Source organism: Trachurus japonicus, chromosome 20 (genome assembly GCF_045865225.1).
Source record: "Trachurus japonicus isolate A0001 chromosome 20, Traja_1.0".
NCBI lineage: Eukaryota > Metazoa > Chordata > Actinopteri > Carangiformes > Carangidae > Trachurus > Trachurus japonicus.
In genome coordinates this window covers 26,500,475-26,518,146 of record NC_140926.1, presented here as the reverse complement: position 1 = coordinate 26,518,146, position 17,672 = coordinate 26,500,475, and the positions used below count along the sequence as shown (strand labels likewise).

Sequence of the window (17,672 nt, the reverse complement as noted above, 5' to 3'; positions counted from 1 at the left end):
CACACAGCCATTTAATGTCTGTCCAGCAGTTAAATGTTTTCAGTTTTGAGTCGATTTGAAACTATCTGGGGACCCAATTATTGTGTATTTCTCTCTCTCTCTCTCAGTGTGTGTGTGTGTGTGTGTGTGTGGATTCTCCTCCTGCTGCAGCACTGCATTGCCTCAGGGAAACATCTGTGTTAATATGCAGCAGCAGCAGCAGAGAGAGAGAGAGGGATGGTTTGTTTCAGCTGGCGTCAGCAGGAGGAGACGATATCCCCCACATCTTTTTACTTTCATCCTCACACACACACACACACACACACACACACACCCACACACACGGCGAACACCCACAAGGACTCACAACATGATATGATAGAGTGTGTGTGTGTGTGTGTGATGTCTCATACGTCATCCTCAGCTTCAGCTTCCTCTCTCTGTCTCCATTCATCCCAGTCACATCCCTCCCTCCAGCGCCACCACCAGGTGATTCCCTGAATGCCACACCACCACACCACCACACTATAACATCACCACACCACCACACCACCACACTATAACATCACCACACCACTGCAGCAGTCACCAGACCATGGATGTGATGGAGACACAATGAAACGGTCCATGTGATAACAGACGTGACCCACTTCTCCTCTGCTAGTGTACCCACCCACACATCTCCTTCCTGCTTCGTCCCTGTTTGGTCCTTTGTGTGATCATTGTTCATAATTAAAGGGATAGTTCACCCAAAATTGAAATTTCACTCATTATCTACTCACCCTCATGTGGACTAAGGGCTGGGAGAAGTTTCAGAGTCCTCTGTGGCTTCTCTGAGTTACAGGGGGTCTCGGCGTAGCAGTGCATGTCCATATAACGGTTGCAAATGGATACCAAAAAAATGAAAAAAAATGAAATAAGTCTATATTTCAAGCTTGTTTTGTAGCAGAAGCTCCTCTTCCTGGTTCGTCAAATTTGGACGAACTGGGAGGAGCTTCGAGAAGCTTCCGCTACAAACAAGCTTGAAATATAGACTTATTTCATTTTTTGGGGGACAATTTCGCATTTCGGGCTTCAATACAAGACGGACATTACATACGAGCAGCATGGAGGTATTTGGATGTTTTTTGGTGTGTCTTTTTGTTACGAAGACAGTTGGTATCCATTTGCAACCGTTATATGGACATGCACTGCTACGCCGAGACCCCCTGTAACTCAGAGAAGCCACGGAGGACTCTGAAACTACTCCCAGCTCTTAGTCCACATGAGGGTGAGTAGATAATGAGTGAAATTTCAATTTTGGGTGAACTATCCCTTTAATGATAGTGAAAAATGATTCATGATGTCACACTGATTTTTAACCTTTGACCATCAAAATCCAATCAGTTCACCCCAGAGTCCAAGTGGACATTTTGGTTTGGTCAGCTGAGGCTGTGTCCAGGTGTTACTGAGACATTGTGTCCACATGAGGACAATGGACTCTGTTTCTTCCACAGAGGGATTAAAGACCCCCTCTGATGAAAATCGTGTTTTTCTTGCTTTTCACATGTGGCATTTTTCTGATGTTAGAGGACATATCAGCAGAAAAGGAAGTGCAAAATTGCATTTCTGAGTTTTTCTGCCTCCAATTGCTGTGAACCAATGGCAGACACAAACTGGCAGTTTCAGACAGACTGGGGTTGACGGGGTCATAGTGGCATAGTGCTGACAAACTCCCGACCCGCTCTGCATCTGGCTCAAAAGTGAAAGGCCAGAGAGCTCGGTGTAAGGCGGCCGCAACAGTCTGTATGGGTCCACCACAGTTTCTCACCAAGAAAAAACAAAGGAGGGGGGTGGCTGGCTGGTTGCAGAGCAGCGCAGTCTCCGCCCACCACCCAGAGGCGCATTGCTAATGAGCTGCTGGTGCTGTGCAGAAGGAGAGCCCTGGGAAAGGGTTGATTTTGGCTAAAAACTTCATAATCACAATTTAAAGACCACAGAGAATGCTTTAAAATAACCAAAAAGGGTCGTTGGAGGGGGACTTTAAAGCAACTCTGAGGCCTATAGCGGGACCTTTAATGTGGAAGTCACTTTGCAGCCACATAGGTCTGGACCACGTCTGTGAGAGCAGCTGCTCCAGTGATATGAAGATCCTGCACAGACTGCATCAGGAGACCTGGATCTCTCAACAAAGTATCATTAGTCCAGGTTTTGTGAAGCCTGGGTCCAGCAGCAGAGTAGAACTGAGCTGAAGAAGAGCTGCCAAGGCCAAAGTCCCACAGAGAGACTTAAAATGGGATGTACTGTCATATCAGGAGGAGAGACCAGTGAGGTAAATGTGTGTTAATCAGATAATTGGTCAAACACAAGGCCGTCTGTTTTTACTCAACTGTGTTTCTAAAGGTTTTTTAACTGTGATACTTTACTACTTATTTACTAAGTTACAGTGAGACTAATCTTACAAAGGATTTATGCATTGATTATGATAATCTTTGGAACTTGGATGTTAACACTATTATCACAAATTTACAATTCTAAATCAGTCATAAGACAGTTTTCATACATGCATTGATAAACACTATCCACTAACCTTAATTAATCAATAACAAGCATCTCCATGTGAATATCCACTGTACACAACAGTCTGATCAGAACCTGTGTGGACCCATGTGACTCACCAAGGCCTCAGGAAACCAGTCCAATGAAACTCTGACCTTCATGGAGCTGATGGTGGTTTAACAAACAGCACAGAGACATATGGGCTAACTATTTGGCAAGCAACAAGTCAATGTTGTTCCTCTTCTCTTATTCGGTGTAACATATTATAAATTACATATAAACTGTTAATAAGGTAGGCTAATAAATAATCAAATTATAAATCATCCATGAATCTTTTATAAGGGTACTCTTATTGTGAAGGGGAAGTGGCTGTACTATGAGCAGCTTGTGTTACTAAGGTTTAAGGTTCCTATATTGTCATTGTATCTACTGTTGCCCATAAAGTTCAAATACATTTTTTATATTTTTATATTTTATCATTATATCATTTTTTCCCTCTTCTCATGAAATGGTTTTGACAATGTGATTTATTCTTGATAGATAAGGTGTACATCCTCTCAAAACTTTATCAATTAATCTCCTCCAAAAATATCACTGTGAAATGTAAATCTCAATCAACCTGTATAGGTAATAGGGGAAAAAAAGATAGATAGGTAGATATTCTGGAAAGAGGTTCTTGACTTTATCTCTAAACTGACAGAAAGCGTTGTTCCAGTTGAAGCTAAGATATGTTTGTTGCACATACTATACCCTGAGGATTTCCCAGCGACTGTAAAGGAACGTACTAATTAATTTCTGTCTGCTACAAGCTAAATGATATCCTTATAATGGAAGGAGATGGGACCTACCCCTGGTCAGTGGATTACAGAGCTGTCATCTAATGCCTAAAGGACTGATGCCACCACCTTATGACCTCAAAATGTCTTGTTACTAGTTCCATGGCTAGAGTATTAGTATTGTGAAGTAGAAACAGAGATGAAGAAGATGACTGAATTATGGACTTATGCATTGGATATGTGTGTCAGTATGCATACTGATATTCACTGAAATGTATGTATGCTAATAAGGTATGTAATGCACATATTGATATTATCAATTCTGTTTCTGTTTTTGAGTGTTATATTGTTATGTTTATGAACATATGTTCTTAAAAATGGAAAATCAATAAACAAATTGTGGAGAAAACAAAGGAATAAAAAAGAAGAATGTGTCTGAAAACAAAATTATTCCAACTTTATGGGCAACGGTGTATGGAATGAAAGAATATACAACGAAATGATATTGCAATAATAAACAATAACAATATAACATTAAGTTAGCATTCACACACACTAACACACTAACACACCCAAAAAAAAAAAAAAAAAAAGAATTTCTCTTGTAAAGGTCAAAGGTCAGTCGCACTTGTACAAACATATGGTTCAGATGTGCTGAAGATCATAAACAAATGAGGATGGAAAATGATAAGAGCAGAAAAAGTTGCATCCTGGCCCACTTGTTTTATGCTAATTATACTTTTCACAAATATTCTTTTAAATGAATATAGTTTTTTCTTTTTTTTCTCCTCTGACATTTCATTATATACAGAGTAATGGATTACTCTGTCAGCTGTATTGATCATAAGGGCCATAGCTGCTGCAGGAATCCATGAACAGTGTGTGACAAGGGGAAAAAAATGAAGGAAGTCATTTTGATCAAACATTGAGGTTCAGTTAAAATGAGCTGTTGGTCCGATTTGTTCTGCTGCGAACTAATAAGTCAGTTATTATTCAAAATGTATTGATAAAAATGCTAAATGTCATGGATGATCGTGAGGCTCTTCTGGGGAAGACTGGAGGTGTGGGAGTGAGAGAGAGAGAGAGAGAGAGAGAGATTGAGAGAGATTGAGAGAGAGAGAGAGAGGAGGGGCTTTCTCTCTCCCCCTCTTTTCTTTTTTCTCTCCAGACGCGTAAAAACGGGCAAGAAGCGCAGAGCGGAGCACGACAGAGGAAGACGAGGAGGAAAAAGAAAGAGCGAGAATAAAAGGAGCGGGAGGAAAAGGTAGAGGAAGAAGCAGAAACAGCAGCCGGAGGAGGAGAGGACCTGGGCCGCTGGATGTAGCCGTTTAGCGGGTGTGTTTGTGGGGAATGTGCGGCTCCGCCTCAGCTGCTCTCCAACTTTCTGAATCTCTGCTCTCATGGTGAGAGGAGGACGCAGAGAATGGGAGTAACCTGGTCCTCCAAATGCCTCGCACTCTTTGTAGCTCTACACATAGGTGAGTTACCAAAACTATTATTATTATTATTATTATTATTATTATTATTATTATTATTATTATTATTATTATTATTTAGTCTAACGAAGGAAAGACTTTTGATATTTTTTTGGTCCTCAGAATGTGTTTCAGTCGTTTCTCATTTGTTGTAAAAGACTAAACTCGGCTCATCTTGAGGAAGAATGTGTTTCATATTTTTTCTTATAATTTAATCTTCTAAAACTCTGCTTTAATAATTACAGTCGCCTGTGGCAGTCATTTGGAGATAGATGTTTTGTCTGATTTAATTCAGTGCGTTGCTGAAGAGAAGATGCTGTGTGTGTCTTGTGGTGGCTTCATTATTTCTAGTGTTATTACAGTCGGTGGTTTCCCTGTTGATTTGTCTTGTAATGAGGCGGTGGAGGAATGTGAGCAGCGGCGGCGGCTCGTTTCAACGGGGCTACACTTCACATTAGGAGTGTGTGTGTGTGTGTGTGTGTGTGTGTGTGTGTGCATGTGTGTGTGCATGTGGTGTGTGCTAACAAGGGGAATGCCCCCCTCCCGCCCATCCTCCTCCTCCTCTTCCTCCTCCTCCTCCTCGCTCCCTCTCTGCACCTCCGTTGTCCCACAACTGGAGCCATTTGCTGCGTTTTTCCACCTGTAAAAAAAAAAAGCCCTTCATATATTTTTCACTTTTAATGTTGGGGGAAAAAAAGATGCAGCTTTGGTTTTTAGTGGCTCTGATATTATTGAGTCGGTGTTTGATTTTGTCGTGTAAAAAAAAAAAAGGGGGGGGGGGTGAATGAAAATTTAAATGTTCGTTAAAGTGGATTAAAAAAAACAGCACATATCCGTTTATTGTTATTATACTGAATGTCAGACCGAGCTTGTCCCGGTTGGTTTGGTGCCTGGCGCTGCAGTGGCGGAGCTGCAGGAGCAGCTGCACCGTCAGACCCGCTGTCCCGGAATAAAAACCGGAGGAGGATAAACAGACTGCTGGCGTTATTAAATGTATCTTAGAGTCTGAGCCGAGCCGCTGCACAACCAACACACACAGACAAGGTCGAAAATAACGAAAAATCTCCTTTATGTCCTTTCATCTCTGTGCATGCGCAACAGAGGCCGTGCACCCGCTCCGTGCACGGCGCTCTGATACATCTGCACATTTTATTTTTCACGTTTTATGAATAAAACAAACAAACAAACAAAACAAAAAAAACCCAGATTGTATTAACAGAATGGGGGTTTAGTGCAGCAGAGACAGAGATAACCCTGCTCCCCCGGGATCCGTCTAATACCTGACAATAAGAAGATGATGAAGAGCTGCAGATATCTGAGCTGAGGCAAGAGAAATATGGAGATTGTTTTCCGCTGTTGCATTGCATAACGACGCTGTGGAGGAGGGCTCCGCATAAGTGTGTGTGTGTGTGTGTGTGTGTGTGGCGAGTGCGTGTGTGTGTTATGGTGGTAGAGAGAAATGTTGAATTATTCAAGACGCAGAATCCTCCTCTGTGCTATTGTTAGAGAGAGAGAGAGAGAGAGAGGTTTGATATTGACGGTCCAGAGGAGGAGGCAGAGGATGGAGCTGATGATGAAGGTGGACTCAGGGCAAATTTGGTCAGTTTTCTGATCCGCGAAGATCTGCTTCACACAGACTGATGATTACATGGCGGGAAATCGAACGAAATCGGTTAATTAATTGGTCTGCATTACCCCCCCCCCCCCTCCACACACATACACACACAGTCCGAGCTCCTTCAGCAGCCTCCCCTGGATTCTGGATCGTCCCGTCATCCCTCCTCTTCACCACCTTCAACTGGGTTATTTGCTGCTATTTCGTTCCATTTGAATCTCTGCAGTGTGATTGGCTGCTGGGAGCGGAGCTCTGCCGCAGACTTCACCTGAACTCCAAATAAAAACATTTCAACGGGGTTGAGGATATTCTCATAGTGAGCAGCGAGCGGGATGTTTGTGCTGCATGTTATTATAATAATTGTCATTCTTACTATATTATAAAAAAACACAAATTCATGTCCGTTTATTTTTCTACAATGATTCAAGACCGAGTTTTTTTTTTTTGGGGGGGGAGGTATTTTTACGCGCGGAAAATGGCCTCGTGTGTCGGGGTGGGTGTGTCTGTTGGAGCTACAACACGCTGCTTTTGGCGTCGATGCAATGCAGGCAACAGTGTGTGCATGCGTGCGTGCGCGTGTGTATGTGGAGGTGGGGTGAATGAGTGCGAGCATGCCTGATGGGAGGCGTGGACGAAAAAGGTGTGCGCGCCCCCGCTCATGTGCATGTGATGGAACTGTCCTGGTTTTCTGGAACAAAAATCAACCCAGAGAACACACACACACACACACACACACACACACACACACACACACACACACACACACACACACACACACACACACACACACACACACACACAAAACTAATAAAGGATGGAGGATGAAAATGTGTTTTTCAAAATAAAGAGGCAAAAAAAAAAAACGGCACCAAGAATAAACATGCAAAGGTTAGAATAAACGAATAAAAATCGGAGTCGCGTCTACAGCTGAGAATAATAATAATTTAAAAAAAGTAGAAACATAAACGAAATGCTTTTATTATTTAAGAAACGAAGGAAAATAAAGATGCGACGAAAAAAGGAGCAAAATAAAACATTACATCTTTAATTCATTATTAAAAACAAATACATGGTTTTAATAATACAGTTTTAAAGACTGGATGAAAATGTGTCCAAGAAATATTAATATTCATCAATAAAATGTGACCGATGATTAATACGAAAAAATAAATAAATGAATGAGATACCGGAGGAGGTGGGTGGGGGAGGGGAGGGGGATGGCTCCCCCTCCGTTTGGGGGGGAGAAAAAAAATCATTATTCCAGTGTTATTATTACAGTGATCTGAGCGCTGCGGAGAGAAGGCGGGAACATGTTGCAGTGAGAACAGATACTTAGTTTGAGATGATGTAATGCCTCCAACACACCGTGGCACGCACCGTCCATACACATACACATCCACTACACAACACACATCACACATCCACTACACAACACACATCACACATCCACTACACAACAACACACATCACACATCCACTACACAACACAACACACATACACATCCACTACACAACACACATCACACATCCACTACACAACACACATCACACATCCACTACACAACAACACACATCACACATCCACTACACAACAACACACATCACACATCCACTACACAACACACATCATACACATACAAGTACAGCAGCAAATACACGTCACAGGCTGAACGCTTTACATATTTCCAGACTGAACAAAATATGAGAATATTCTCAAACAGTCTACGGACTTGAGAACAACACTGTAACATTTAGGCTGAATCACGAAATCAATATGAGGTCCGATAAAGGAACAAAAACGATCAAATACTAAAATATAATTACACAGATACCACAACATTATTCATATTAAAATACGTTAAAAACCACGTGATATTATAGAATAATAAAGAAATTCTCATTGGTCTTCAAAAACATCATAAATCCCAGCGGGAATGTCCAAGGACGGCTACCACGTTACTATGGTAACTAAACGACTATAAAGTCATATAAGGTCATTAAACTCACCATATAAAGAGGTTCTGGATGTCCCATCCCAACAAATGAGAAAAATATTGAATATAACCATATATAACAATTACATTATTAAAAACAAAAAACAACAACAACAACCAAAAAACAAAACAAAAAACAGGATATGCTAAATGCATTTTATTACGTATTAGCCTATAATATAGTATCAAAATATTTTGAGAAAGAAACAATGAGAAATATCCATAAGGCAGATACATTGTTCTAATGTTATAAGAATATTAAAGAGAGATCAATATAAACTGTTAGAGCTGGTGGCTTCATGTTGTGTTCATGAACCAGTCAGTAAAAGTTTTATTTGAATGGAAACTGGAAGTTTGGTGTGAAAACACCTGTGGTCAACAACACCGACTGCTGGTTGAAATATGAAACCATAAATTGACCTTTGTCCACTCTGACTCCACTACACTCTTCTCTCTGTGCACAAGGACAACCACTGGATCTTTGCCATCTTTAAATAAATAAATACATTTTTGGATCATCTAGAAATTGAATAAAGTGCAGCAAACATGTTTAGTATGAAACCTCTGGATAATCCAAGGTCTTTTTATCAACCCTAACCTCCTCTGGAGGAGTTTGGGCTGGATGACTGTGACACCTGTGGTTCAGTCAGCAGCTCTTCCCCTGAACTGATCTCAGACCTGTGAGTCTGAACTCAAGCAGCAGCTGCAGCACACTGCTCAGTGATTTCAGAACACAAAACCACAACTACAGGAATGAACAATATTTACTTCTTATATCCAAAGACAGAAATGTGTTTCCAGATATGTTCCTGCTGCACTTATATACATGAATGTGATTTCTAGCAGGACATTGACAGTGAGGGGGACAGTCCGTCCCCTCAGTGAACATAAAGACAGCCCAGCCCAAGTGGTTTTGCTTTTTTACTGTAAACAACATGGGTGCTGAGCACAGCTGCATAGACCTCAACTGAAGCCCACCCCCCACCACAGGGAGCACCTGACCTCACACTTCCACTGCTGCTTTATTTTATATTGTATATGGTATATTATAAATAGGCATCTATATCTATTTCTTTGACAGCTAACCCAGAGTCCTGGCCAGGCCTATACAGAGTCAACCCTAACTCTCATTAAAGCCCCGGTACAGAGCTTTTAACTGGATACGCAAAAGTCTCTGGTTTCTGCTGATGTGTCTCATACCTACAACAGCAAATGAGCCCATCAGTGTGAAGATACGCTATTTCTAAGTAGTCTAATTCTATATCTCTGGAAGGCATGGTCGGGTCGGACCACTGACGAAACGATACGAATAGATACATTACCTCATCCATATGCACGCTGCAGATAGCTGCTAAAAAAGGAAACGTTTTCAGTTCAAGTCCCGTCTTCTTTCTGGCGTTTCCAAAACAAATCTACACTCGCTGGCCAGACAAACGTCTTCATGACAGTGGGAAATGCAGTCTTCATTCCGGCAAAACACCACCGCTTTCGTCCACCGGGGCCGCCAAAATCAACACTAAATGAAAAGTCTGTACAGGGGCTTTAATATAAAACAAAAAGAGGACAGTGTCATGTGACAGACCACAGTCAGAGGCTGATAGATGAGACGCTGCTCAGCTCACAGCTGTGTTCTCTTCAAATGCCTTTTGAAGGTCAAGTAAGAGCAGACCACACATTAAACAGACATAAAGGAGTCAGCGTACTGACTTTATACTTTTAGCTTATGTAGTTCAATACCACACATACGTACAGCTTCTCTCCTCAGACATTTGATGTGGAGAGGAGTGATTCCTCTTCTAACATGAGACGTTTAATATAGAATAGGCTCTATGCACAGCTCCTTTATTTCCTGTCTTACATTATTGGACAAACTGATTAATGCAGGTGTGTCTGACCATTGTGACTAGACACACCTGTATTAATCAGTTTGTCCAATACTGTAATGTAAGGCAGGAAATAAAGGAGCTTGTTTAAGTTCAGGAAGTAGTGGAGCTGTGCATAAAGCCCATAGAGAAACATTAGATTTAGATTATAGATAATAAGGAAAATAAAATCATACAGATTCTAAAGTAACATATATGTTGAAAAATTTACAATAACATGGGTTATATCACAGTTTGATTATAAAAGCCTTTCCTAGCCAGTGAAAATGCTACAATGTGGGCTTCCTTACAAACAACACACACTCACACACACCTCGTCCTCCCCTAACATCCGTGTCTGGTCCTACACGTCATGCTGTGTTAGTCCACAGTTTGATCGAGTGGAACCGGACAGCAGGCGTGTTATTATCCAAACCAATCAATCAGCCTGATCCCCTGCTTAATGAACCACGCACATGCGCACGCACACACACACACACACACACACGCACACAATGAGTTAACAAAGGTCATGTAAAGAGGCGTGCATACGTCGTGTTAGTGCATGTATGTGACTGGAGGGGGCTGGACTGGCTGAGAGGGGATGGAGGCGTGTCAGACCTGGCAACACACACAACGCACACACACTGAGGGAGGGAGGGAGAGAAAGAGAGAGAAGGAGAGAAAGAGAGATAGGGAGAGGGAGTGTGAAAGTGAAATGTGAGGAAACAACAAAAGGATGTTTTGTTTTCACATGAATATATCGTATTCGCTACTTGTTCAGACTAAAGCTATTCAGTGTCATGATGTCTACTTTAATGCTCTGTACTTGTTTACACCACATGATACACGACAGATCAAAAGCTATATGTTCCTTTAGGGTATATTGTGTAGGAATTCCTCCCATCTAGCGTTGTGGTTGTATATCACAAGCAACTCAATGGTATTCTTCATGCTGCATTCACGTGAAATTGGGCAGACGGCAGACGGACGACAGCCGCTGCACGTAACGGCATAAACAAGCCTCTATGTAAACAAGTGGTCCGTCAGCACCAGGCAAAACAATACACGTGACAATATGTTGTCATGGCGATGTGGTATTGTTTACCTGACCCACGTTTTACCGGCTTTCTCTGGACTTCTGTGACTAAAATGACATCTGGTTTGTTAGCGACGGCCGTCTGCCCGACTGCAGGTGAATGCAGCATCAGTGTAACGCTCCATTCCTCCTCACTGCGTTACCGCGGTGACTTTTCACAGACGCCGCTCCATGTAGATATGAATGATATGAACGGCTAATTCAGAGCTGAAAGGAACACTTCACTTTGTTGATGGGGGGATTACTGATGAATAAAAAACAGACTTTTGAATGAAATAATCGATTTTCATGAATAGATAACAGGAGAAGTTACACAATGTCCCTTTAATATATTTACTGTTTCATTTACAAATTGTGTTTTTAGTCTTTCTCAATACAGCTTCCATGAGCAAAAAGCTCTTCACCTGACAAAGTGTGATATTATGTGTGGTCACCTGATACAGAGTTCAGTGTGTTAGTCTCTACCTCCATCCCCTCTTTCCATCACCGTGTAACTCAGCCCACCTCTCTGGTGACTGACACTTCTCTCTCCGTTTGCAGATGAAACTGTCCTTTATACATGTCAACCAAATGTAATGTAAAGCTTGTGAAATATTGGTGGATGACCTTTTGAATCTGACCTCAGAGTTCAGTTCTGACAAACATGAATGTTGATGGTGATGATTGACACCATGAAGTCTAATCAAATAGAAGCTTTGCTCCGTTTTTTGTGAAGTAACTTTCCGTTTTCTTTCCCTTTCTTTCTCCTCCTTTCCTCCTCCAGTCTCTGTGCTGCAGACAGTGCTGGTCAGTGCTGGTCAATGTGACTCGGTGTTTAAAGGTTTCTCAGACTGTCTGCTTCAGCTGGGGGAGAACATGGTCAACTATCCCCAGGACCTGGACGACAGGGAGAACCTGCACAAGATCTGCACGTATGTTCACACACCTGCAACTGCAACATGCCAGAGATGGTGTCAGCATTATGACTCATGCATCTACCCCAGAGATGATTGGCCAGAGCATTATTGAATGGGATTACTTTAGCTTGTATAAGTGTTGTTTTGTTCACCCCATGACTAAATATCCCAGATACAAACACTGTCTTGAGCCGGGCCATGTGACCAGGGACTGGAGCCACAGGGCCAAGGCTGCTGTCAATATTTATATACTGTATATATATATACTGTATGTATATATATATATATATATTAGAATAACAAGAATAACTGCAAATTTGACGACTCCCAGCTTTTTTTTTTTTTTACTTTTTAAAAAATTCTTTTCCATGTAAAAGGAACATGCGATCATCATGGGCACAGTTAAAGTCACAATATTCTTTTACACATATATACATACATCATGGTATAATTTCATGCTATTTAAGGTGCATACACAATCCATTTATCCCAGCGTTGAGTACATTTCTCCAACTGAAGCAAACAAAAGTATTGAATGATCCCATGGGCCAATGTTGGAGGATCTGGTTGCAACCATTTTCTAGTTATAGCTTTTCTGCTACTTGCCAGAAGTATTTGTCCTTATGTGGGACTGTTTCTGGGGTTTTACTGAGATATAAATTAATAAAAGAGAAACCTAGATTATATAATTTATCTCAGTTGACACCTCCCTCCAGAATGATTGGATTTTCTTATTTTTCCAATTTGAATAAATGCTTTGATTTTTCTGTTCAAATATATAGAACAGTGTTCTGTTACAAAGTAACATCAAATCAACTTCCAAATGACCACAACTTCCAACAGAACCCTGTCTGTCTGGTTTCCTCATTTACACACACACAGTCTTGTGTTCTCTTGACTCTAAACCAAAAATAATATGAGTGATTTAAGCAGAGACCCTGGGGGGGGGGGGGGGGGACCAGCTGAACCCCACTTCCAAAACCTTCCCATCCCCCATTTTTTTTCATCCCACCATCCAAACCGGGTGGGCACCAGATGGCACACTGCCGCCCCCCCCCACACACACACACACCACACCCCCTCCACACACACGCACACACACACACAGGAGTTTTTAATTCAGTGACAGCTCCATCACAGCGGTGTTGAGGCGTGGCAGGAGGGGCACATTAATACTCCTCCACACACACACACACACACACACACACACACACACACACACACACACACACACACATAATCCAATCTTCCAATCTGCTCTTATTGATGTTGTCCTCCTGAACTAAGTCATGTCATCACCACATCTCTGAGCAATTAACGTCTGTGTGTGTGTGTGTGTGTGTGTGTGTGTGTGTTTGAGAGAGAGAGATGCAGCACGTGTCAGTGAGCAGGCTGGTGTCATCTTTACATGAACTGGAGGGAGAAAAAAACAGATGGACAGATGAGAGGTGGCAGTCAAAAAAAAAGATAGAGTCTAATGCAAAACAAAGAAAAAAGAGAAGAATTGATATATGGAAAATTGGACTATAATAAAATATAATGGGGAAAAAAACAGTAGGAGAAGAGGGAAGGAAAACGAGAACAAAGAGGAAGTAAAAGAGTAGATGAGAATGATGCTTCACTATGAATAAAACATGAAAACCTCAAGGAAAAGGAGTGGGACAAAGATGGAAGGTTGAAGGAAAGATGGAAGAAATGGTGACGGATGAGAAGGGAAAGGAAACAGGGAGCGATAAAAGAAGAAAGGAAAGCAGGGAGAGAAGAGAAAAAGAACAATTTAGATAAAAGAATGGGAGCAAACTGAGAAAAAAAGGATAAAATAAATGAGAATACGTAAGGAAAGAGGAAGGAGGAGGAAGATATATACACATATGGAAGACATTTCTTTTTAAAGGCAGCAGCATGACAGTGACTGAGTTTGATTTGTCTGTAACACAAGTGTAACCTCCTTGGAACACACACTGTTGTTAAATGTTTGAAGGCATTAAACTTGATTAAGTTCAGTTTTCTCCAACAGCCCCCCCCCCCACTTTGTTTTCTGTTGAGCCAGATTCTGGGATGTCTTCCACTCTTGGCTCTTCCTCCTCTTCATTCAGTTAAAACCAGTCTCCCACAGCAGTGCTGAGCATGTGGTGTTAATGCTTGCTGTGTTTTCTCCTGCTAGTTACTGGGATAACTTCCACTCCTGTGCAACGACAGCGCTGGCCGACTGCCAGGAGGGAGCCACGGACCTCTGGGAGAAACTGAAAAAGGAATCCCGCAACCTGGATTTCCGTGGGAGTTTGTTTGAACTCTGTGGCAGCAACAACGGAGCCCCCAGATCTGCCGACGCAAGGGGCCTCACGTTGGTGCTCACCACGCTGCCCACCGTACTGACTTGGCTGGCGTTTTAACCGATACAAGGGGGAAAAAAAAACATAAAGTGAAAAGAAGAAGAAAAAAATGGAAAAACCCAAATGAAAAAAAGAAAATAGAAAAGAGTGATAGCTACTCTTCGATACAGAAATTACGACTTCAAGGACTGAGTTTGACTTCATCACCAGAAAACTACACCCAAAAATGGAGTTTTTACTACTACATCAGTGTACGGCGGCCGAGTATGCCTTCCTGAGACATCTGCTGTACGTCCTCCTGGAGCGCTCATCCAATCACATGCTGACCTGACCCAGAGGTCGATGACATGAAATATTCACCAGCCGTTGAGCTGAAATGATGACAATGATGAAAATTTGATGGATTCTTGCCCGCTTACAATTGTGGAATTACACAGTATTAAAGTCAACCATGAATTATTGATGTTTAGTAGGCTAGGCCTAGACAGCACTGTGTGACTGCTGGGTGCTGACACAGTATCAGGCTATATATTAGGGTTCCTATATAGCCTAAAGGCACATCTTCATGTGTAATGCAAGGCTGAGCTTAGTGCCACAAAATCAATAAGACAAGCCTAGGCCTATAGTCCATTTCAGACCAGTCACCTCATTTCCATTACGGACAGTTTTTCCTTTTTTATTGCGCCAAATTGACTTTGTTGAGCCCGGTGTGTTTGATGGACTGAATGCTTGATGGTGATATTATATTTGCATTCTTCTTGGCTGTTTATTGTGCTCAGGCTACAGTCACACCAGCCTTTAAGACGGTATTTAGCACCAAGTTGAATGGAGCTGTCATAATTGGTGGTGAGGTCAATCTTCTCTTGTACAGTCTCAACTCTTAAAGGTAAAATTTGTGGCGTTGACAAAAAGCAAAACTGCAATACTGTCTTTGATCCATGCAGCATGGCTTGCAGTCAATCGTGAGCCTGCAGTAGATGTGTTTTGATAGTGTTTTACTTTTAGTTGTTGAGTTAGCTCACACTTATAGAATCAACACCGCGTGAAGACATCTCGCCCTGTCAGTCTGGTGTGACCTTAGCTTCGTTTTCCCCGCCCAGCTCTGGGCTGCAGGGATCTAGTTGAGAGTATTTAAAGCCTGCTTTTCTTTAAAGACCCGTTTAGACTGATGTTAACCTGCATGAAGTCAGTTCAGACAGTCTCAAAGCATTTTAGGAGATGAGCACAAACTCTGAAATGTGGGTTATTGTTGTCACTTATGAGCTTTTTACCAATGGTTTCCACATAGCCAAAATGACTCCACTCTAAAGTAAATTTAGCCTGGTTGTGTAAGGCTAGCTAACATATTTTATTTAGAAACAACTACAAATTGACGCAAAGCAGCTAAATCCACTTTAGCAAGGTGAGCAGTTAGCGGTGACAGTTTGGCTTAATGACTGAAGGCTAACTGCAGGTCTGACTTAGCAGCTAAATCATGACAAAACTCAATCCTAAGTAGGTGTAGCAAATATTTCTGTCTTTTTTTTGTGTGTTTTCAGATGTTGTGCTCATGTCCTGAAATCCCATGAGTTAAAGTGTAAGTTGCCGTTGGAGACATCACACAGATGGAACCTCCAACATACAGTATTTGTGACGTAGAAGAAGAAGCACATTAGACTGAACAGTGTTGGTGTCGGTGGCTGATTTCCCACCGTCTCTCTGTCCTGCCACATTCCTGCTCAGCACAACCATGTGTTAGAAATGAATGAGTCTGGGAGCAAAAAATAGTTGTTGGAAGAAAGAAAGAAAGAAAGAAAGAAAGAAAGAAAGAAAGAAAGAAAGAAAGAAAGAAAGAAAGAAAGAAAGAAAGAAAGAAAGAAGTTAGATTTTTGAACAGCTGATAGCAATACAAAGACTTGACTTCATGGCCAGTGTAGCTAAAAGAAAAAGAAAAAAAAAAGAAACCGTGGCTGAAGAGCGAAAAGACTGTTGCCATTTAGCACATCCCCCTTTTTCATATGCCAGTGATTCATACTAGATGATCTTAGAGGTGATATACAGTATTTTAGGTCTGTATGTTAGATTAAAAAGCCGAGTCCCAACAGTACAGTAGCATCATAAACTACATAAAAAGAGTAAATAAATTTGAGGAGGTTGTTTCTTTCTTTGCTGAGGCACAGACGTTTCCACTGCCTTCTGACAAAAAGATATGTACTTCTGTTTGTTTGTTGGTTTGTCTCTCTGTTTGTTTATGGGGATGTTGCGTATCAAAAAGAGTTTTAAAAAAGGACTTATTCCAAAAAGTATCTAACAGGAGAGTATGTATATCAAAAAGATTTTGAGAAAATAAAATAATATAAAAAGCTCTATTATAGATAGTCTATCCCAGACAGTTTTAACACAAGGTTGATACTTTACAAATTATAGGCCTACTGAGATATAAAAAATAAAAGATTGCTAAAATGATAAAGAGTAAACAAATAAAATTACTAATGTTTGAAAATAACTGTGTGCTGTCGTTTTGATGAAGGGATGAAAATGTGTGTTTTCTTTCGATGGAGTTTGATGTGCTGCCTTCAAGATGATGGACTCTTATTCCTCACACACAACAGGGTTTGGAGTGTATTCATTATTAATGAGGGATAGTCCCTGAGCTGCCACACGTCTCAGCACTCACACTGAACCAGATGAGGAGGAGGGCGAGGACCAGGGGGAGGGGACAGGTTGACTGTCCTCATGTAGAAGATGTTTGTTCAGTCCAACATGGACGAAACGAGCTGCCAAGACCCCCAAACCAATTTGCATTTGATTTTCAGCTGACCGGTCTTTCCACACAGGAGGGACTGTGACCGTCCTCCTTATGAGGACATATTTACTGTCTTCTACAGGAGAAATGTTTGTAAAAAGGGAAGAGGCAGATTTTGGTGAGAAGACAACGGATGATTCTTGTTTTTTTAGTCTGAGGGAGGAATTACTAAAACAATAAACGGCACAGTAAAGACCTTTCTGTAATGTCTCGTGGCAGCATATTGATACACCAGCATTCCCATAATTTTGTTACATGATTACACAATTACATAATCTTCAAACAAAACAGGGAAATGCTGGAGATCTGAAAATTAATAA

The 17,672-nt window shown here is 41.4% G+C and overlaps 1 protein-coding gene and 1 long non-coding RNA gene across 2 annotated transcripts; both read left to right on the top strand.

Moving 5' to 3' along the window:
• Positions 1 to 4,484: 4,484 nt before the first annotated feature.
• Positions 4,485 to 14,712, top strand: nrn1a (neuritin 1a). Its single transcript, XM_085763069.1, has 3 exons — positions 4,485 to 4,771; positions 12,102 to 12,249; positions 14,399 to 14,712. The coding sequence occupies exons 1-3, from the start codon at positions 4,717 to 4,719 to the stop codon at positions 14,625 to 14,627; spliced, it is 432 nt and encodes a 143-aa protein (XP_085619195.1). The 5' UTR covers positions 4,485 to 4,716; the 3' UTR covers positions 14,628 to 14,712.
• A 1,491-nt stretch (positions 14,713 to 16,203) lies between these two features.
• On the top strand, positions 16,204 to 16,510 carry LOC146967026 (uncharacterized). Its single transcript, XR_015034483.1, has 2 exons — positions 16,204 to 16,336; positions 16,385 to 16,510. It is a non-coding gene; the product is annotated as an uncharacterized LOC146967026 (long non-coding RNA).
• Positions 16,511 to 17,672: the final 1,162 nt, after the last annotated feature.

Excerpts from the sequence above, each read along its gene's own strand:
- nrn1a (XM_085763069.1), top strand. The coding sequence starts at position 4,717 with ATGGGAGTAACCTGGTCCTCCAAATGCCTCGCACTCTTTGTAGCTCTA. Across the intron at positions 4,772-12,101 it reads CTTTGTAGCTCTACACATAG|TCTCTGTGCTGCAGACAGTG; the intron begins GTGAGTTACCAA and ends TTCCTCCTCCAG. Across the intron at positions 12,250-14,398 it reads AACCTGCACAAGATCTGCAC|TTACTGGGATAACTTCCACT; the intron begins GTATGTTCACAC and ends TTCTCCTGCTAG.